Source organism: Hyperolius riggenbachi, chromosome 5 (genome assembly GCF_040937935.1).
Source record: "Hyperolius riggenbachi isolate aHypRig1 chromosome 5, aHypRig1.pri, whole genome shotgun sequence".
In the NCBI taxonomy this organism is placed as follows: Eukaryota; Metazoa; Chordata; class Amphibia; order Anura; family Hyperoliidae; genus Hyperolius; species Hyperolius riggenbachi.
Window position 1 is genome coordinate 253,622,093 of NC_090650.1, and position 23,164 is coordinate 253,645,256.

The following is a 23,164-nucleotide window of genomic DNA, read 5'->3' on the forward strand; positions in this document are numbered from 1 at the left end:
GAAACTATGGAAAGATGCATATCATTTTAAAGCTCTTTCTCCTCTTTCCAATGATATATAAACCGCCGACCCAACGCCTTTTAGTTTTCGCTATTTTCGCGATTGAAATTGCCGCGGTTGCGATTTCGATCGCGAAAATAGAGAACTAAAAGGCGTAGGGCAACGATTTAGGGGTCGTCAGAAAGAGGAGAAAGAGCTTTAAAATGATATCCATCTTTCCATAGTTACATTGTATTACACAGGGCGACTTTTTCTGCTGAATGGAGCTGCTGAATTTAGGAAAAAGTCGCCCTGTGTAACACAATAACTATGGAAAGATGGATATCATTGTAAAGCTCTTTCTCCTCTTTCTGACGACCCCTAAATCGTTGCCCTACGCCTTTTAGTTTTTTCTATTTTCGCGATCGAAATCGCAGCCGTGACAATTTCAATCTCGAAAATAGCGAAAACTAAAAGGCGTAGGGCGGCGGTTTATATATCATTGGAAAGAGGAGAAAGGGAGCTTTAAAATGCTATGCATCTTTCCATAGTTTTTGCACTGCTCGGAGTCCCTTTAACAGGGCTGTGGATTTTGTACAAAAATCATCCGACTCAGACTCTACAGCCCTGTTGAAATGGCACACTAAAAAATGCATCTCAACAGGCTGCTTCCAATTTATGTGCAGGAAAAAAATATTGCAAGTGCACCATTCCTCAGTGTCCGAATCCCCATTGCTGCGTATTGGAACGCCTGCCGGATTAAGGTGCAAAACTGCAGCTGCGCAAGTGCTGCATCTCTCTGAGACAGTGCACTCTAGTGGAAATGGGGCAGATGGCAAGATTTGATTTGGTGGCATCGTTGCCATACATCAATTCCTAAGCTTTTTGATGACCTCAAAAAAAATTTAGTCCATCAGTTGGAGCTTGACTGAAAAAACAAAGTAGCCAATTCTGATGAGATTTAAGGTGGCCACACACTATGCAGTACGCTTGAGTTTCCAATTTTACAATAATAGCTTTCGATTGGCCGAGATGGAAATTGCTTTTTAATTTCACAGAAAATTGAATGGTGTTGGACAGAATTTGTAGGCCAAACTTTTTTTTTGAACAGAATATTTGCATTGAAGAAAAATTAAATCAGTGTATGTTTTGCCATCTTTAGACCTGTCTGTGATTGCAACGTAAAACTACTTAAGTTAGATTCATACTTCTCACTGATCATTGATTTTGATCAGGTCTTCCTCTGGACATGCCACCTCACACCAGGTGTGCTTGGTAAACCTTTCATGTTAGTACTGTGAATGGGGACTGCTGGCACTAGTTTCTCAGGGAGGAAGATATTCTAAGATGTCCTGTTAACGATCTCCCCTTACCCTTAATGATTACAGTAAATCTATGCCCCTAAAAACTTAATATAAGTCTCAGGGGCATAGATATATATGCCGTGATCGCAGCTGTGTGCGCTCCTGCTTCCTCGTTCTCACCCTGTTAGCCCAGAGATCAATGAATGGGAATGCAGTTCCCATTCATTGATCTATGTCCCCATGATCAATGAGAAGCCTGTGCTCTTTTGTATACACCCACATTACTTCCTGTTTTGCGTAATAAAAGTATGTGCAGGAAGCTGACTGAGGACATCTTGTGGCCAAATAGTAACATTACACGTAGTTATTTTAATTACCAGACATACACATACTCTTATCAAATTAAATTTGTAGTCTCTCTAAAAATACAAAAGCCATTAATAATCTTGTGCCTGTATGTACATATACTATTCATGGTTAATATGTATGTTTATATGGATATGTAGGTTCTGCCTATACACAAATGAAAATTACAAGTCACTAAGCTTTGCCTTGTGCTTGGATATATTGTTGTGCGTCTCAGCATGCAAATGAGGATGTGTGTAAAAGCTGGGTGGGCATATGATCCACGGTTTAGTGACAGACGAGGACCACATAACTCTGTGCAGAGAAAAATTCCATTTGGTTGAGGCTGCATGGGAGTAATGCACAGAGGGCACAGTGCTGGATTGATGATCTCTGCAAGATGCTCTCCAAACATTATCTGCTTCATTTATCATGTTTTAAAGCTGTTCACTCCTACGTTAAGATAGTAAATAGTTCATGGCCAAAATCCTGAGACCTTAACTGTGCCTTTTCCATGAGGGACACTTATTTATAATTCTTACAACATAATGAATGTATAAATATGCTGGTTCAAGAAGTTTTAACTTTGAAATCTTTGGAGCAGACTTTTTATTTTATCAGTGTTCCAGTACAGTCTAAACGATAACGCCCAATGAAATATGGTTGTTTGGAACCTTTTTATGGTGCTTGGAGCATTCTAGTATTATAAAAGCCACATATGTAAATATAATTTCAGAATGAGACCAGAACAGGCAGGGTTTTGCTTATGCCACTGTCTAGAACACACAATCGGCATTCTCAAACAAGATTCCAAAATACAATTTACATTATAAGGAGATTTTGATTGCATGAAAGTCTTACTACCTTATTGTTGCTGTCTGGGAACAAATCATGTTTAATGCAGAATAAAGCTGAGGTCATTGCTGACATCACACGTGACTTTACATGCAGACTAGGAAACCTAATCTTACTTTGCCCAACTGTGCTCCCTCATATTTTCTTGTCGCTGTCTCCAATTCTGTTACACTTCAGGAAATACTCAAATTTTTACAGTACTTTCATCACCTACTTTTTGGTACTTTTTTTTTTTTTCTCCAATTGCAGAAACTAAAAAGTTTAAGCAGAAGATTAAAAATGATCTCTTGAGGAAACCTGGGAGAAAAAGTAAATTGAATAATGTCCGTGTGCTGGAAAATGGTGCATGTAGTAAATGTGAACAAGCCCACTACATGGGCTGTCACACATCTAATGCCTATCTACTTGTGGGGAAATGGTGTGCGCTCCTAAAGTGTTAACTCTGCCAAAAATACATTACTTGTGTGAATCAGGGCTGTGGAGTTGGAGTCTGAGTCGAGGAGTCGGAGTCGGGGCAATTTTGGGCACCCGGAGTTGGAGTCAGTCGTTGATTTCATAAACTGAGTGGGAGTTGGATGATTTTTGGATAAAAATCCACAGCCCTGTTAAGTATTAGACTAAGGAGTCGGAGTCGAGGAGTCTGAGCCATTTTGGGGAGTGGAGTTGTGGTTTCATAAACCGAGGAGTTGGAGTCGGAAGATTTTTGTACTGACTCCACAGCCCTGGTGTGAATTGGCAGTGACATTTGATTGGCCTAATTGCAAACTGCATCCAATTTGCATGGAAGCTGAGTTTTGTTTTAGCATGTCATTAACCATCTCTGACAATGCAAAGGTTTTTTATTATAATTGCGGGTGCACACTCTGCTTGTTTAGTACCGTACTTCAACTTGATTTGTTAGGTTCAGAATTATAGACCAGTTTGAAAGATGTTTGAACACTTTCACTTAAGAATAATATAAGCTGACAGCTCTTTATGATTTGTTTGTCAAAACATAATAGTACCCCTGGAGCAAAATGAAACCTTTCCTTCAATATTGTGCCTTCTCATTCAACTAGACAATGACTCCTGCTATTTTTAAAGTACAATTCTGTATTCTGGGAGAATCATACTCTACTTTCATGGATTTTAAGCTTGAGAGGTTTTTACACGCACACAGACATACATGAATGTGTTTATTTATTTTTTTTACCCAAAACATGTCAGTTCACAAGATTACAACCTAACTGACCTGCTTATACACATAACTTGTTCTTGAGCTTTCATCTGGTTACCTCTTTTGCTTGTGATGGGCAATACAAATAGTTAAAGCAACCTCAGGATTATTCTGCAATATACAATGTAATGTGATGCTGAAAATGTCACTAATCTACTAAACGATTGTCACTGTACCTGGGATTGAGGCTAAAAAAAAAATACTGCAGATTTAATCACCTAGGGCATCTTCCAGTCCACAGAAGTGTGTGTCCCTCGCCACAGTTTCACTGTCAGTCACTCTTCTGGGGTCCGCTCTAGCTATCTGGCCAGGTCGGCGGCTTCTGCAGATGCACTCACACGCAGTTCATGGTTGTGCTCTCGTGGCCAGGAGTGTTCTGTGCAGAATGTTCTCGCCCATGGGAGCCTGACCAGCATATGTGCACACATGCATGCACAGAAGCTGCCAGGTAAGTGGCCACTACAGAGGAGACCCCAGAAGAATGGTTGACAGAACTGCAGCAATGGTCATGGACTTCTAGGGGCCGGAGGAAGTCCCAAGTAAGTGAATCTGCTGGGGTTTTTTCTTAACCTCATGTATCCTTTAAAGTGGTGGTCTGCTATAATTTCCAAAGTGAAAAAGCCTGTATTACAGTTGTGCTCAATTTATATGCTCTGGAAGAATTTGATTTCTTATCCATTTTTATAGACTATGAATGCCACAACCTTTTTTTCACTCATGGTTAGTGGTTGGCTGAAGCCCTTTGTCTAAATGGTGTTACTCTTTTTAAAACCTCTCTACACAAACTATCTGATCAAAAGTTTACATACCCCCGTTTTTAACCACTTGCGTACTAGCAACTGTTTGTAAATGGCGCATGGCTGTCAGTTCTCAGCCGCAGCTCATTTTATAAATAGCAGTTGATTTCTGTGTTTGCACATCCCCACAGCTTAGTATATAACGCTGGACCTGGCAGTACCTTGTAGCAGGGTCCTTTGGGTAGTGTGGTAGTGTCAGTGGCCAATTGCGGCTCTGCAGGTCACATGATTGTAGCGATAGCTGCGATCATAACAATGGAGGAGAGCTGCACAGTGTATCAGTGTGCCTCTCCTCCAGGTGATATACTACAGGACCTGGCTCTGCACTGTAGTCTGGTCCCATAGCTAGTAGCAGATCAGCCAGTCTGTGCTCTGCAGATCACATGATCACAGTGATCATAAAGAGAGCTGCAGGCTGGTTAGGATCTGTTCTCTACAGAAGGGACAGATCTTTTTAGTTAGTAAGAACAAACAAACCCATAACTTAACTGCTTTCAGACTACGCTACTCTACGCCCTGTTTGGGAGTAGTTACCCATGCCAGGGTGTAGATTTCACTCACCGCCATGCACTCTCGCCGCAACCGCCAATCACGCCATTCTCTCCATCGCCCTAGTCTACTCACTTTGTGGTCTGTATGACGGCAGAACTCTGTGAGCTAGTCAGATTTTCATTTGATCTTGACCCAGTGATCACTGTGAGCCTTGACTTGGGCTATTCATACTGCTGTTCATTGGGTTGACCTGGTGGTGGTGGGGGGTGTTTGGGGGGGGGGGGGGGGTTATTTTCCTTATGTGACAGTTTGTTGTGCTCTTGATGAGGTTCAATTTAGGGCGAAACATGTTGAACACTCTGTAAATAGCACACCTTTGTTTACATTTTGTCTCATGTCCGTTTACAACAATACTGTTACCTGTGAACACTGTAAAGGAGACAAACCAGGGTGAACCTTGAGACAACCAGTGCTGAGCTGGCCTAGTGATCCACCTGGCTTTGAGGCAACTGCATACATATTTCCCACAGTATTCATAGTAGTAATTTGGATACAGGTCCTCACATCTGATGTAAGGGGAGACCTTATCCTATTTCTAGTGTCCAACATTTTGGAACACATTTGCATAACTTTATACGGGTTGGCGGGCTAGCTGCACCCCATCCTAGCCATATTGATGGGGGGGGGGGGGGGGAGGGGGATCAAGCAAGGAACCCTTTCAAACTTCCGGGTTGAAGCTGTGACTAACAGCATCTCAATACTTATTTTAATGATTTTATCTTGACTATTTTTTTTTTTTTTTGTCTGCATAATAGACCTACTCAGGTACACATAAAGCATAGTCCTGTGGACCAAATCCTCATAAATTGCTAGGGTATGTCACCTTGAACACAACAATTTTAGCACCAGACTAAAATGCTGAAATCCTTTCTGGTTTTGACTACTGCAACATCCTTCTCTGTGCCCTACCAAGACTGGTACATTTCTATCCCTGCTGGAATCTGCTGCTTCTCATCCACCTCTTCTCTGATTTTTGCCCCTCTACCGGCTCTGCCGGCTGCCAATTACCCAAAGTATCGCGTTCGAACTCATAACCTTGTTATACAAAGCTCTTCATAAGGTGTTCCCTTTCGAAGCAGGTAGTTGGGGCACTGCCATAGATGCCTATGTTATTAGCTGCGAGTAGTGGCTGTTGCAAGTAATTATCGTGGGTGCCCAGTTTATAGCTGCAGTGTGATGGCTAACTTCAGCTATGAAAATGACAGTCATGCTTAGTTTGGAAACCTTAAACACCTCTTTAGACAAGTTTAGAGCTTGTTTTAGCTAGATTTTGAGGCTCCATGACTCATCTGCTAACCTTGTGTCTTCTCCTCTAGTGTCCACCATCCCACTGCACTCTAGATTGTAAGTTAGAAAGGGCAGGGCCTTCACAATTTTTTTTTTTTGTTCGCCCCCCCGTTTGTTATACTTTATCAAAAGAAAATGTACCAGTATCTGTGATGATTCAAACCACACATTAACTATGTGAGTTTTGTACTTATGTTGCTGCATGTACTGATTGTACTATTGAACTTCTTACCCATTGTTTATTTTGTACAATGCTATGGAAGATGTTAGCACTGTAGTAATAAAAATGTAATCTCCCTGCAGGTAGAACCTTGGCTGAGATTACTTGCAGGGCTAGAGTACCAGGTTGTAGAGTGTTAACTACTAAGCCGTTATTTCCCCAAGGTGTTACTGAATTCAAAGGTTTGGACACCCTTTACAATTTGTCTCTTACAAATTTAAAAAACTAAAGGCAGCCATACACTGGTCGATTGCTACCAGATCGACCAACAGATAGATCCCTCTCTGATCGAATCTGATAAGAGTGGGATCTAATGGCTGCCCATACACTGCACAGTTTTTGAGTAGATTTCAGCATGAAATAGATTCACAATCTGTGAAGCTGCCGCCTGCGCCTCTGCCCCTGCTCCCCCCCACCAGCAACAATACATTACCTGTCTGCTTGCGTGAGCCCCCGGGTCCTGCTGACACTTTCTCCAGCTGGTCTTCTTCATCTTCACCTCCTGTCTCTTCCTGTGAGAAGGGGAAGTTCAAACCGTAGAGTGCCCTCTACTCTTTGAACTTCCTCTGGTCACGAGACGGGACTGGAAGTGAAAATGAAGGCCAGCCAGAGTAAGGGATAGCAAAGACCTGGGGACTTGCGCCAGCGGAACTGGTAAAATTATTGCTGCGTCAGTCGTGGCCGAATCGAATGCCGCTGGTGCGCTCCTGACCTGCTGGTAATCGAGCGAAAGTTTCCGCCTGGACAGATTGACGGATTTTGGTTGGAATTCGGTCGATCAGCCCACTTTTGTGTAATCCTTTTCACAGCAGATTCGATCACAGTGATCGAATCTGCTGTCTATCAGCAGGAAGTCGAGTAAATGTATGGGCACCTTTTAGTGTAGAATATGGCTTTTACAGAAAAGTGTTCTAAACATGTTTTGCAAATGTTCAGGCAGGGTTTTTTCTTCGGATAGATGTGAAGCGAACTCTTGCTATACAGATATATGGTTCTGCTGTATTTGTGGCTGTAAGCAGAAGAAAAGCTATGATTTCTTCCCACATATTATTCTTGGTCACAGATTCCCGTGGCACATATAAGGAAAAATGAACTGGCTATCTCTTGCATCTCTTACTCATGCCCTGCTGTAAGCTAGCTTCCTCCCACCACTGTATTTTCTCCAGTTGTCTAATTTTTCCTTATATCTGTATCACAGCAGTTTATTTCAGCATGCCTATGAGCACTTCAGTGCTGGTCTGTGACGCATTATGCCATAATTTTCTATGCTATTTGCTTTTATTGTAGATTAAGACCACATTTACCATATGTGAAAAAAAGTTAACCTATCCCGAAAAGGACTTTCCAACCTAATATACTGTATTTTCTGGTGTATAAAGGTGGGTACACACGTCAGATAAGTCTTTGGAAAATGAAAGATCAGACCAATTTTACCCCCTTCCATGTAGTATGAGAGCCATATCTACACGGTCTATTTTATTGAGCTGAACTCCCCATCAGATAGAAATCTTTGCAAGATCCTGCACACAAAGATGCTGTACACATGCAACAGATCAGTATCTGCAAAAGATCCGTTCCTGCAAAATGCATTCAAAGTCTGATATCTGCAGATCTCATACATACCTTGTTTAACGGAAAATTCTCTGCAGATCAGAGCCACCAGGATGGATTTTCAGATCTGCAGATAATTGTCTGATCTGCAGATGAAGGTCCGTTAAACAAGGTGTGTAGGAGATCTGCAGATATCATAGACTTTGAATGCATTTTGCAGGAACGGATCTTTTGCAGGAACGGATCTTTTGCAGGAACGGGTCTTTTGCAGGAACGGGTCTTTTGCAGGAACGGGTCTTTTGCAGGAACGGGTCTTTTGCAGGAACGGGTCTTTTGCAGGAACGGGTCTTTTGCAGGAACGGGTCTTTTGCAGGAACTATGGAGCTGAACTTCCCATCAGAAAAAATCTTTGCAAGATGCTGCACACAAAGATGCTGTACACATGCAGCAGATCAGTATCTGCAAACGATCTGTTTCTGCCAAAGATCCATTCCTGCAAATTGCATTCATAGTCTGAGATCTGCAGATCATCATGCACACCTTGTTTAACTGACATTCATCCGCAGATCACTCATCTGCAGATCTGAAAATCCATCCTGGTGGATCTGATCTGCAGATGAATGTCTGTTAAACAAGGTGTGTATGATGATCTGCAGATATCATGGACTATGCATGCATTTTACAGGAACAGATCTTCTGCAGTTACAGATCTTTTGAATGTCTACAGCATCTTTGTGTGCAGCATCTTGCAAAGATTTCTGTCTGATGGGGAGTTCAGCTCCATAGAATAGACTGTGTAGGTATGGCTCTCATACTACATGGAAGGGGGTAAAATTGGTCTGTGATCTTTTATTTTCCAAAGACTATGGTCTGATGTGTGTATGAGCCTTTAGCCTATTTAACCCAGGAAAATCTTCTTAAAAGCTAGTGGTCGTCTTATACGCCGGTTGTCATGCAATCAAGCTAATCTAAATTGCCTAATAGACCCTGAACCAAGCATATGCAAATCGGGTGTATCTGACGTTCTTGTCAGATCTGATCAGATTAGCTGCATGCTTGTTTCTGCTGGTATTCAGGCACTACTGCAGCCAAACAGATCAGCAGGGCTGCCAGGCAAGTGGTATTGTTGAAAGGGAAATATGACGGTCTCTCTAGTCTCACTTCACTTCAGTTGTTCTTTTGAGGACAACTGAAGGGCAAGGTGTATGGAGGCTGTCAATATTTTTCATTTTAAATAGTTCCAGTTGCCTGGAAGCCCTGCTGATCTTATTTGGCTGCAGTAGTGTCTGAATCGCACAAGAAAAAAGCACGCAGCTAATCTTGTCAGATCTCACAAGACTGTCAAACACCTGATCTGCATATGCTTGATCGGGGTCAATGACTACAAGTATTAGAGGATTGCAGCCAGGCAACTGGTATTGCTTAAAAGGAAATAGGGCTGCCTCCATATTCTTCTCACTTCAGTTGTTTTTTAAAGACCTGTCAGTTTGTATGATCTTGTGGTACTACACTTCATCCCTTTCAATTCACTGTCCCAGTCAGTCTCGTCATGCAGCATCTGGCCTCTTCAATGCAGTGTGTATGCAATAACGAGCATGCTGGATATAGTCTGGAATTAACTACCTCTCATAGTTTTATCCCTGAGATGGCTTTGGCATAATATCACCCATGTAGGGAAGGCGCTGTAGTGACCAGAGTAGTGGCAGGACTTATGGGAGAACCAGTGGGAAGCTAGGATCTCATGTGAGTTAAAACTGAGCCACGCACTTTTACTTGCAGCAAATGCTTGACCACTCTAAACAGATTGTATTTATATTTGCGTATCTCTGAATAATAGTTGTCTAATTGCAGTTGCAGTCGACCTACATGTTAACAAAGCTGTGTGTGTGTGTTTTTTTAACCTAACTGTAATAGTGTCCTTTTTGTAATGCAGAAGCACTTACTGTAAGGCAGTCATTTTTAAAGCACTGTGGGTATGATGTACTGAAGAATCAGGTTATTAACTTAATATAGACACTTATCAAGTGTTTCAGTGTTTGCTATCTTTTTATTAGTCTGGAATGTCTTTTTAAACTAAGTGGCTGACATTAGGTGTGGGATTTTTTTGCCTGTTGCATTCTGATATGGAATCTCACAAATAAAAGCATTTACCCAGCTTTAACATTCATTCACATTTAATCCAGTTAAATAGTCAACTGAGCTATTTTATTGGTATTGAGCTGTCACATGTCATTTTAGAATCTGAAATGTTTTTTATGATGATCCTCTGATGGATAGATCTGTCACAGATGTCTTTAATGGGGTTACTATGTAAAACCTTTATTGGAAATCAGTGTAACATATTAAATGCCACAATCATTTTCCAACATTATGATGAATTAATTGTAGGTCTCAATGTGTAGAGACATCACTTTTTCACTGCAATATTTCTTTATACATTCTGCAGCATTTCTTTCATAAATACTATGAAAAATACTGCAATGCTGCTATGTGCATTGAGGGTATTTAAAGACCGGAACAAACAAAACTAGACCAGTTACTCAGAGCAACCATCAGAATTCTTGCTTCATTGAGCAGCCGGAGCAGTGCTTTTCAGTGCAGATTTGTGCGCCACCATAGACTGTAATAGGAATTGCTGCTATAGCGTGCAGTGAGTAACGTCGGCTCCGTCAGAAGTCTGAGACGAAGTTGCTTTTAAAACACAATAATTCGGCCTCCAGCAATAGCTGGAAGCAGAATTATATCATTCCCCACCATACATGGCGGCCTGGAGGGGGAATAGTAATTACCGCTGCCGGGACTTGTGCAGGAACAGGATCAGCCATATACCGGCTGAATACTGCGCCCAAGTCTCCTGCGCCGATTTCAAATGTATGCATTGAGTAGCCAAAGCATCCTGCTCAGTTTCTATTGAATTTGTCTTGAAATATCAGCACTACTATTTCCTAATTGAAATTCTGATCGGAGAGTATGGTTTGTCTAATAAAGCTGCGTATTGGCCTTTGTATGGCCACTATCGTATATTGTGCATTAGACGAACTATCGAAGGCAAGTGTTACAAAACTACAATGTAGAAATGATGTCTTAGTATTTATTGCCTCTGTAAGAGTGTTCCTATTTTTCATGCTAAAAATCGTTCAAAAGCTATACTATAGGTTGTGTAGGATTTGGCTGCCTCCATTAGCCGAGGTGATTCTTTATTTGAAATGTAACGTCACAGCCAATGGTCTCGGCATCTCTCAGAAGACTACAGACCAGAAAATCCAGCCTTGGTGTCATGCAAAATTAGTTCAGAATGTTTACTCCGTGTAGCAGATAAGACATAAGTCGTTCTTTTTAGCACTGCACGCCACTTCTCCTCAGACACTTTAGCTGTTCCTGAAAGCCCCTCGTGTTATCTGTACAGCTCATTCAGAGAGACGCCCAGCTAGTGAGACCTGTCGCCTGTAAAATCTAGAAAGTACACACAGGGTTAACGGACGTAAGGAGACGTATATTCCCCCCCCCCCCCCAACCTCCCAAAGATCCACTGCCCAGACACCCATCTGTGAGACACTTTTATAACACGAAACATAGGGATAAGCAGGGAAACCATTTATAGTGGTGCTATGTAACCCCTAGATGAGCGATTTCCATCCCAGTTTAAAAAACAGGTCTGTCCTTTGAATGGGCTAGTTGGCATTTTCAGAATTGCAGTTTTTACGCAGGTCAGCCGACATGTTTTCGTAAACAATGATATTTTTGATCAGATTATTCAGATCATATTCCATGAAAACAGAGAAACGGATGGGCCCAGGCTATCCTAAACAATTGCATTATGGATAGTTTCCTTAAGAGTAGTTACTCCGCTTGTCAATTTTTTTTATTGATCTGATCATAACTGGTGGAGATATGATCGCTGGTTGGATTTTTTTTTTTTTGTGTGCAAAGTCAGCAGCGATAATACACTATATCCCAACCAAAGGTTTTGCTTCATCAGCATCCTCCTATTCAGCTATATGTATCATAGTTTATTTTTAACGGTATTTAAATGATCTCTTGCAAGAAAAAGGAAAAAACACCATCCACACTATAAACACGTAGAAACAAAACCTCATGCAAACCACTTACATTCTCCCATACGACCCACACTAACTTTGAACCTCTCCTGCCCTTCTCCCCCTCCTCTTGTCACGGCCATAATCCATATACCCTCAGTTTTCCTCCTATTAAACGCTACATCAAAGGAAAAAAAACAAATTAATTGGTACACTCACAGGTTGGATTATATAGTTGTGTGGATAGTTTAAATACAATCTCTTCTTTCAATCTGGTCTTATAGAAAATGATTGGAAATACATTTACAGTTGATGGGCCCCTTTAATGGAGCCCTTCAATGAGAATATAGGCCCATACACACGTCGGACTTTTGCGAACGACTGGTCGTTTAAGCGTCCGTCCAGTCGTCCGCACGCGAAATCGGGCTTGTGTACAGACTGTCCTGGCGATAAGACTGGTGTTGAGCGATCCGCCGGGCGGATCGTCAAAATCAGTCTTATCACCCGAACGACAGTCTGTACACACGGCCGATTTCGCGTGCGGACGACTGAACGACGGGACGTTCAAACGACCCGTCCGCAAAAGTCCGACGTGTGTATGGGCCTTATCTTACCAAATTTATGTAGTGAAGGGTAAGGTAAGTAGTCCCTCCTTACACAGAAGTGGCAAGATTGTACAGTCAAGAGCGTATAAGTGGACACCTTTAGGTTCAGCAGCACAATCTGTTAACTTCTTGCAAGTTGAAAGTATCTGAATTCAGTGATGCACCTCATCCTGCTGTTTGGTGCTGAGATGGCTTCTAAACCACGTGGTCCCAAATTCGAACACCAACATCCTATGTTATTTAGTGGACTTTCTCTTACAATATATACAGTAGTATATAATTCAGGTGGGAGTTCAGTATCTCACCTAGAGTGGACTTTGTCACCATACAGAAGACTGATGGTTTTTGTTGACACTTCATAGTGGGGGCAGTGACGATGCACTCTCCTGCATTTTGTGCTGCCTCTGGTGTACCATATGTACACCATGATCAATAATTACCCACTATTATTGCTCTGATTCGTTGTCGATTGAGTAGGCATGTGACCCAGGAAGCTATCAACCTGAAGTAGTTATCCTGTGTAAATGCCAGATGTCTGTTATGCAGTTGCGCTGGGGAACTTATTTGAGGCTCTAAATGCATGATGGAGCAGGGGTTTCTGGATGTCATTTTTTTTTTCTTTTTAAAAGCCCAATTTTATAATCTGATGTGCAGTTTCGATTGTGAAAGCTTTTGATACCTGGCAGACTTATTCTACTGTTCTTTTCTTCCAGATCTCTTTTGACCTAGCAGAATACACTGCAGATGTTGATGGTGTTGGTACGTTGCGACTTCTTGATGCTGTGCAAACCTGTGGCCTTACTAAAGATGTGAAGTTCTATCAAGCATCAACCAGTGAACTGTATGGAAAAGTGCAAGAAATCCCTCAGAAAGAAACTACCCCATTTTACCCCCGCTCTCCATATGGTTAGTGAATACTGCACCACATGTGGGATGCTAGTAGATCTATGTTGAATATTCAAGTCAATAAGGACCATAATGCCTTAAAGAGGAACTGTTGTGCAAATACAATTTAAAGGGACACTTAAGTCAAACAAAAAAAATGAGTTTTACTCACCTAGGGCTTCCAATAGCCCCCTTCAGCTGTCCGGTGCCCTCGCCGTCTCCCTCCGATCCTCCTGGCCCCGCCGGCACTACTTCTTCTCCTTGCTTGGACCAGCCCCTTCTTCTTGCTTGGACCGGCCCTGGGGGCAGGGCGCTACTTCTTCTTCTTGTTTGAAGGTTGAGGCACTTACTCTATTATATATGTAGATGCTATAGTAGCAAAGATGGCACTATTGTGGCCAGGAATGCGAAGAATCACTCGCATCCCCAGCCTGTCAGCTCCTGTCACCGAAACAGGAAGTGGCTGCCGGCGGGGCCAGGAGGATCGGAGGGAGACGGCGAGGGCACCGGACAGATGCAGGGGGCTATTGGAAGCCCCAGGTGAGTAAAACTCATTTTTTTTGTTTGACTTAAGTGTCCCTTTAAAACACATACAAATAAGTACATTTCCCCCAGAGTAAAATGAGCCATAAATTACTTTTCTCCTATGTTGCGGTCACTTACCGGAAGTAGTAGAAACCTGACATTATCGACCGATTTTGGTCTAGCCCATCTTCTCATAGGGTGCTTCTCAGTGTTTTCTTTATTTTTTTAAAAGCACTTAGTGAATGGCAATTGCTCTAACTGCCAAATAAGTGTGCAGGGAAGCTGGCAAGCATCTTTGTATTACTAATTTTCAGGGAATGTTTTTCTAAAGCATAAAGGCCATGCTGAGAATCCCCCATGAAGAGATGGATTAGTCTGTAATGTCAGATTTCTACTACCTAGTGTAAGTGACAGCAACATAGGAGAGAAGTAATTTATGGCTCATTTTACTCTGGGAGAAATGTATTACTTGTATGTGGCTTAAATTTTAAGATTTTAGAGACCGCTCCTCCTTTAAAGAAAACCTAAACTGAGAAAATATGGCAGTTAAATGTACCTGGGGCTTCTTCCAGCCCTCTGCAGTCCTTCTGTGCACTTGCCTTCATTCCACGATTTTCTGGTCAGCTGCAGCACCCTTCTGTCAGCTATATGCATCACCCAAGATCTAGACAAGACAAGACAAATAACATTTATATTGCGCTTTTCTCCTTGCGGACTCAAAGCGCCAGAGCAGAGCAGCAGCCACTAGGGCGCGCTCTATTGGCAGTAGCAGTGTAAGGGAGACTTACTGAACAGGCAGAGCCGAGATTCGAACCCTGGTCTCCTGTGTCAGAGGCAGAGCCCTTAACCATTACACCATCCGCCAACTTCCTGATTGCCCTCCCGTGTACTGGAGTGTTCTGCGCTTGTTCAGTATGTAAAAATTGCTACTGCACATGCGCAGAATGCTCCCAGCCACTGGAGCGCGATCAGAAGGCACATAGCCCATGGCTATTCATCTTTCAGAGGGGTGCAGTGGCTGACTGGAGGGTTGGGGAATGACTGCACAGGGGGGTAGACTAAGCTCCAGGTAAGTTGAATTGCTTTTTTCATTGTTTCCCTATAAATGCTTGGATTTATGGTACACCCTGACCACGCTGCTTTTATGCTTGTTAGTCAGATTTGCACTAAATGTGAAGACATTTCAAGTAAGGAACCTATATGACCAAAGTGAAAGTTGGTGATCGGGAATAATTTCTCCTGAGTGAAGTGGTAGTCTGCCTGTTTAAAATGTGCCCTAGGCGCATGTTGAGGTACTGTATCAGAGTGGCACAGGGTATGTTATAAGTGGACTACATCGTAGGACTTGTCCATCTAATGTCTATGCACTCAGCTGATGGTGTCTAGTTCACAACAACCTGAGAAAAGCTAGGACATGATGTAAGACAGCAGTGGCTTAAAGGACACCAGGAGTGAAAATAAACTAATGAAATAAACAATTGTATCTTCCTTCTCGTAAAAATGACTTTTTAAGATATTCCACAGTTTTAGGTTTAGATCTACTTTTTACATTTTACTGTTTTATTGTTTTTGCTCAATGACACATTGAATTATGCCAGAGCTAAAATCTATGAACTATTGACCCTTTTTATATCTGTCCTGCTCTCAGAACCCATTTTCTGCTAGGAAATCGTTTTATAGTTGGAATTTCTTATCGGTGAGGGTCACACTGTAGTCACTTCCTGTGTGAGTCTGGACTGAGTCAGCCACTTACATACCTGATACTTAACTCTTTTAGGCAGAGAGAAAAAAAACGAACACAACATAGTTATTAGTGTGCTTGGCACTGTACATAGCCATGTCAATCTCATCATGTCACACGTCACTTCGGGTATCCTTTAACCGTTTACAGTATTGCATCTCCCCAAATATTCAAAACCTAAAGATTACAGCCGTCAGTATCACAAGTCCACTAATGCACTGTCCCCACTTCAGCCTCTGAACTCACCCAATATTTTGCTACTGCAGTTTTGAGGTTTTAGCCATTTGACAGCCAAGCTCAAAGAAAGCAACCTTTTGTGGTTGAGTGGATAGAAAGGGAAACCTTCTCAGTGTAGAGTTGTGTAAATTTGACCCCCCCCCCCCTTATTTAGTGCCACCCTTTTCCAGAGCACTGTACATAGTACAAAACAAGTAGTGGGGGAACATAGATACATGAGAAGTTCAAAGCTATGTACATTGACACCCAGCAATACACATACATACAAATACATATGTAGCTGATTTGTGGTTTGAGATGTCACCAATGCTGGTTCATGTTTATGGACTTGTTTCCACTGTAGCGGTGCGGAATCGCCTGGATTCCACCGCTGAAGAAATCGCATGCGGCTGCGTTTCAACATGCAGATTTACCTGCGATTTCGCATGCGATTTCGCATGGCAAGGAGCCATGCGAATTTAACCATGTCACTGCCTGTGTTAAATTCCATTGGCTTTCATGCGAAATCGCGGGGAAATCCGCATGACAAAGCCGCATGCGATTTCCCTATAGAATACATTAGCGGCGATTCGCCCGCATTCCTGCCGCACGCGAATCTGCACGACCCTGTCGTGCAGATTTTCCCCGCAACGAAAAACGCCGCCGCCGCCGCACACGTGGAAACAGCCCCATCCACTAACATTAAGTATGCGAATCCGCATGCAGTGCCCGCATGCGGATTCGCTATAGTGGAAACAAGCCCTAAATGATAAAGTACAGCAGAAATGAACACTAAGGGAGGTCCCTGTCCTTGCAAATTTACAATCTAGTGCTGAACTTTCCAACTGTGGCAGCCTGCGGGCTGAGTGTGGCCCCTGGGTAGCACTCACTTGCTGGACAATTTTTTTTTGCATTATGCCCCCTCTTCTGGCAGGCCCACCTTTTTGTTTGCACTTGGCTCTGCTGCCTAAAGCCAGATGCTTTGCCCCCTCCATCTGAAAAAAAAATCCCTGTGCTAGACACCTTCTGCCCATGAAGTTGGACAGCACGGATTTAGAAAGTAGTAGGTGGGGACATTAGCGAACTGTCTAAAAGTACACGTAAATTAACCCTTAACTCCCCTGGCGGTATAAAAAATTCCGCCAGGAGGGAACGCAGCAGTTTAAAAAAAAAAAAAAAAAAATTTCTTATATCATGTAGCGAGCCCAGGGCTCGCTACATGATAGCTGCTGCTCAGCGGCATCCCCCCGCCCGCTTCGATCGCCTTCGGCGATCTCCGATCAGGAAATCCCGTTCAAAGAATGGGATTTCCTGGAGGGCTTCCCCCGTCGCCATGGCGACGGGGCGGGATGACGTCACCGACGTCGGGGCATCATTGGGAGTCCCGAACCACCCCTCAGCGCTGCCTGACACTGATTGGCCAGGCAGAGCACGGGGTCTGGGTGGGGGGCCGCGCGGCGCGACAGATAGCGGCGATCGAGCGCGGGGCGGCGACGATCGGTGTGCAAAGTGCTAGCTGCGTGCAGCAAAAAAAAAAATTAACAAATCGGCCCAGCAGGGCCGGAGAAAACCTCCTGCACGGCTTTACCGCCAAGGAGGTTAATGTACCTATACTTGAAGTGTGCTGAACATAACTTAGAATTGGGCTTTGAAATCAGTGATGTAAGTGTATTGCACCATTGATCAGCTTACATTAAACATAACTCCCTGGCTAGTAAAAAGGAGAGAGAGGTGCAAAGACTGCAGCAACCATAGTAGGGAACACATGGAACCAGTGCTTTATAAGTCCATTTAGATCAGTGATGGCTAACCTTGGCACTCCAGCTGTGGTGAAACTACAAGTCCCATGAGGCATTGCAATACTCTGATAGCTCTAAGCAAAACTCGGAGGCATAGGCATGATGGGATTGGTAGTTTTGTCACAGCTGGAGTACCAAGGTTAGCCATCACTGATTTAAATTGTTAGAATACACAAGCATCTCGGGGTGACCCAAAACTACTAGGAAAGTGTTTTTTTTGTTTTTTTTTTCTTCCCCGTGAAAGCTTGTGTGGGACACACAAGCTGTCACGGGGAAGAAAAAAAAACCAAAACACACTCGTGTAGGTGCAGAAGCCGCCAGCCAGCCTCCCCAGATCAGCAGCTGGTATGGAGGGGACCCCGGGAGACTGGCTGGGAGCAGAGCTGCGGCGAGGGACACAAGCTGCCAGGGGCTGAAGGAAGCCCCAGGTAAGTAGATATGCTTTTTTTTTTTTTTTTTTCCACCCATGGATGTTACTTTTAAGTGAATGACTGGTCTACCACAATGCGTCACTACTGGATATGCAAATTATCTAGTTATGCCCCCGAAGCCAGGCTTACATCCAGAACCGCTGGTGTATAGCAAGCTGCTTTACAGAGCCACATCAACCCAACATGCACACAGTCTGGTTTGGACAGCTGGTCCTCCTCAGTTCATGGTAGGGATTGATATGGCTCGGGGTGACCAAAACCACTAGGAAAGTATAGGGGACTAATGCTAGGTACACACCATACAATTTTCTGTTAGATTCTTCTGTTAGATTTACCTACAACATGGAAAAAAGCTACCTGGCAGGTAAATCTAAGAGAAAATCTAACAGAAAATTGTATGGTGTGTACCTAGCATTAGAGACTGAAAAGCCATCCTGCTAAAAAGCCATCTCAGTGTAGTCTTCCTTCTTAAAACAGTGTGCAATTAATTCAGCTTTAAGGGAACGTTGGTCACTTTAGACTGTCAGCCTTCCCTCTTTCTCGGGCCCTTTAATAAGATGCAAGTATAAATCCTTCACATTTGAAAGATTAGATACCACTATTGTACTAGTCAACTTTTTTTTTTTCTCCCTCTGTGGTAGAAGCTTGGGGTATACAATTTTTTTTCTTGTCTTTTAGGAGCAGCAAAACTGTATGCTTATTGGATCGTGGTAAATTTCAGGGAAGCCTATAACCTGTTTGCAGTCAATGGCATTCTCTTCAACCATGAGAGTCCACGCAGAGGTAGGAGAACTTATGTAGCACAAAGGGTTTGTAGAATGTTAAACAGAATATTGCTGTGATTGTTATGTGATATGAAGTACAGTATATTATAAAGTTTGTGAACTTTACATGGTTATATGCATTGTATTGCTTAGAAAGTTAGTGTGTACTTAGGATGAGTGAGCAGGCTTCTGGTAGTCGCAAGAAACTTTCCTCAAACTTCGAGTGGTACTGTGAATTATCGCTGAAGTGAATTCACAAATTCCATTAAAGTTAATGGGCCAGCTTCATAGAAATGGCAACTTTAGATTAATATTCCATGATATTCTGCTGTGGCCTATGGGTACTGTTCTCAGTTGGTTTCAATCCCCCCTGTCTGGTAGAATACAGCAAGTGTGCATGGGCACCCAACACTCTGCATCTGCAACCTACACATACAATGAGCGTATCCACGATTGTATTATGTACCCCACTTTGTTTAGTGTGTACAGTGCCACGCAATATGTTGGTGCTTAAAGAGAACCCAAGGCAGATGAGACACAGAGGCATGTTCTTTGCCTCATGACATGCCTCTGTCCCCACACCGCCGCTCTCTGCCCGCCACCCCCCCCCACACGCCCCCTATTGTCTCCTGAAATTAGCAACAATGTTTGTCGTTATCTCGGAAGATAGGAGAGGGATTCCCTGCTCAAAACACCCACTAGTCGTTCCTGCAGGCTTTCCAGAGCGGCCATTGGGCATCACTTCCCGGCCCTGCCCCCTGCCACTACCTTCCCGGCCCAGCCCCCTGCACACTGGGAGAGAGCGAGAGATCTCTCTCCTCTTCCAGCGTCGTGACCCAGTGTGGCCCACAGGAGCGGTGTGGATAGCGGCTACCTGATCTGCCCAGCCCCCTGGATCAGGTAGCAATTTTTTATTGTGAGCCCACCTAAGGCTCTCTTTAAAACAATAATAAAATAAATCTGTGTTAAGTTGAAAAAAAGACCTAAATACCAGATCTCTCCATGAAGCTTGCAGTTGTCTGTCACTACTTCCTATCACACAGAGCATGTAAGATGAAATGACAAACCCCTCCCCTAAAATATCGGCCTGTGGTGGGATCTCTCTCCACTGGCTGCTGGGCCTTGTTACGTATCCTGGGAGAAAACTTTTGGCTTAACCTCCCTGGCGGTACGCAGATGCAGTGGCTGTGTCCACGGGAGGGATTTTTTAAAATAAAAAATGTTTTGTATTAGTTAGCTAGCACTAGGCTAGCTAACTATGTGCGGCCAGTCCCCCGGCACCTCTCTGACCCCCCGATCGCCGCCGGCAATCTATCCCCGTCCACGATCTGGCGAGAACTGCAGCTTCCCAATTGGCTTCACTCGTCGCTATGGCGACGATTAGACATGACATCATAGCAGTCCTGATCCTCCCCATAGCGAAGCCTGGAGCTGATTGGGAGGCTGCGCCATCGTGGGATCCCTTGGGGATATGTATTGCGGGGGCGATCAGTGGGGACCGGAGACACTTGGGGGGCATAGTTAGCTAGCCAAGTGCTAGCTGAAGAATATAAAACAAATTTTATTTTTAAAAAATCCTCCCAGGGCCATGCGATCTCCCTGCGGTGGCTAGCCCAACACGGTCGGGCTTACCGCCAGGGAGGTTAAAAGGAACGTGAGGTGTAAGACCTAAGAAAGCTGCTATATTTCCTTTAAAACAATTCCATTTGTCTGGCAGTGCTTCTGATCTTTCTGGTCCGTTGTCTGGCAAGATTAGCCAACATGCTTGTTTCAGGTGGGTGATTAAGATTTGTCATAGACATCTGACCTACATGCCTGGTCAGGCTCTATGGCTTAAAGTATCAGAGGACAGCCAGGCAATCTGCATTGCTTAAAAGGAAATATGGCCGCCTCCATATCCCTATAACCTCGGGTTCCCTCGGGTTAAAAGATGCCCATTCTGCATTTCCTAGCATATTTTTGGCTCTGTAACCCCGCCCCCCGCGGGTACCATTGCTTATTTGCGAAGCGTGACTGCATGGCGGTTCACTGCTAGACCGTATGTAATGATTTGGGGTTATGTAGGGCTGTTCACTAGTACATCAGTTACCTAGACTGCATGCGTTCCATGAGCTAATGCCCCCTCCTTTTTTTTTTTTTTTTCCCTAGCTCATTTGAGTTTCTGGGGAGAGCGAAGGCGCCATAAAGTAGATACATAACTCTGTATAGTTCATATAACTTCTGGCACAGAGATAAATGGCACTTATTAAGGATTTTTGCAGGGAGGGGCAGCTTCCACTAGACAGTGTGTGTATTCAGGTAAATGTGAGATAATGGCTTGCTTAGAAGTGGTTCTTAGGAGTATCTGTTGGTGTGTTCTCAGTGGTAACACCCTACCTGAGTGTGTAGACCATTCCTTGTTCCACAAACCTATGTCAAGATGCTTAGCATCAGGAAGTTCTTGGTGCCAGCTTGAAGTGGGTATTTGAAAACAATTGTCTCTGTGTTGTAGCTAACCAGTATTTCCCACTTTACTGGTTCTTAAAAACAATGAATACTTGTACTCTATCTGTGATGAACGGCAAAGATGCTTAAATCTTTTATGTAATGCTGAATGCCCTCTGTTTCGCAACCAGCCTGTAATAGACACACCCTCATAGCTTTCCCCTATAAGATAAGAAGCTGGCTGGAGCATGCACATAGTACACAGCATCACACTAAACCATACATGCATTCCAGAAGCAGGCGGAGACAGTGTGGGAAACAAAGCAAACCACAGAGGATTTTACTTCAAAATTTAATCAGCCTTCAGAGCACAGTGAATTACAATTTGCTAGTTTATACTGTGTGCTACGTTAATTAGATGTAAATAAAAAAGCCTTAAAATAGCCATGAATAAATGGAAAAGAACCATGAAGCAGATGACATAATTTTGTTGCGACATCTTGAAACTTAATTGTCTTGTTAAAGAGAAATACAGCTTACATATTGGCTACAAAGCTGCCGCTTATGATAAGTTGTTTGACTTCTACCTTTATATTGTTTGTAAGCCACTATGGGCTCAATTCACTAAGATCTGTTTGGTAAAAATGTCATGTAAAAGTGTAATGTTTTGCATATTCGTTAACATTTTAAACATAATAGTTCAGTAAAATATCAAAAATCTTCATGACCATTTGCAAAATTTTACCTTGTGTGGTATTTCATTTGGTATTTTGATGAATCTTGCAGTGATTCATTCTGTATTTAATGAATTATTGCAGTGCTTGAAATGTATATAAAGTATGGGACATAGCATGTATACTGACAACTAAAGCACACATCCAAGTTGCATAAAATTAACTATACAATAATAAAATTTGTATTGGCTCAAAACCATTAGCATCTCGTTAACCATTTGAGATATTTACCTTACAAACAGAAGAAGCCAGTAGCATCCAGTAGGGGCTCGTTTTCATCTGCACGATTTTGGCCATGCTTTTGGAAACGTGAGATCGCAGGGACATCAGAAGTGCATAGACTGCGCAGTCTGTTTCCGTACATGTGTTGCAATGCTCTGCTGAATCGCAATGCTTGGTTGCATGCATTTCAGCGTGTTAGTGCTGCAATCACATTCATTACAAATTGTATGGTATTGCAAGCGCCTCCAGGGGAATAACGATGAAACGCAGAGCCGTGCTGATGCATGGCCACCTGCATTGTAAGTGGAAACTAACCCTTAGGAGGTAAATACAAATGTCGCCGTGATGTCCTATACCCTATCTTAATTTTAAAAAACATTAAAATGACTGGACTGGTCCTCACGTCGACTGTTTTAGTTTTCAATGTGGTAACTGCTTTTGTGAATTAACATTTGAAATAAAAGGGTGAGGGGGGTTGTTTTTTTGTGCTATGCTGTCAGTTTAGATGCAAATTCTTCTTGGGAGTAGTCTGTACATTTCTTTAGATTGTCAGATTTTATTTGCTTCTATTTTTAGAATTTACATGTACTTTTTTTTATACTTTTTAATGTATTTCTATATTGTGGCCAAAAGGCAGACTGCTTCCCTATCGCATTTCCAAATTCCCAGGCTTTG

General features: G+C 43.0%; 1 protein-coding gene across 1 annotated transcript in view; it reads left to right on the forward strand.

Annotated features, from left to right (window-relative positions):
• GMDS (GDP-mannose 4,6-dehydratase) overlaps positions 1-23,164 on the forward strand; it is an 863,777-nt gene that overhangs the window by 341,512 nt on the left and 499,101 nt on the right. Inside the window, exons 6-7 of the mRNA XM_068234599.1 lie at positions 13,462-13,654; positions 19,024-19,128. Of these exons, the coding sequence (XP_068090700.1) occupies positions 13,462-13,654; positions 19,024-19,128 (298 nt within the window). The remainder of the gene's footprint in view (positions 1-13,461; positions 13,655-19,023; positions 19,129-23,164) is intronic.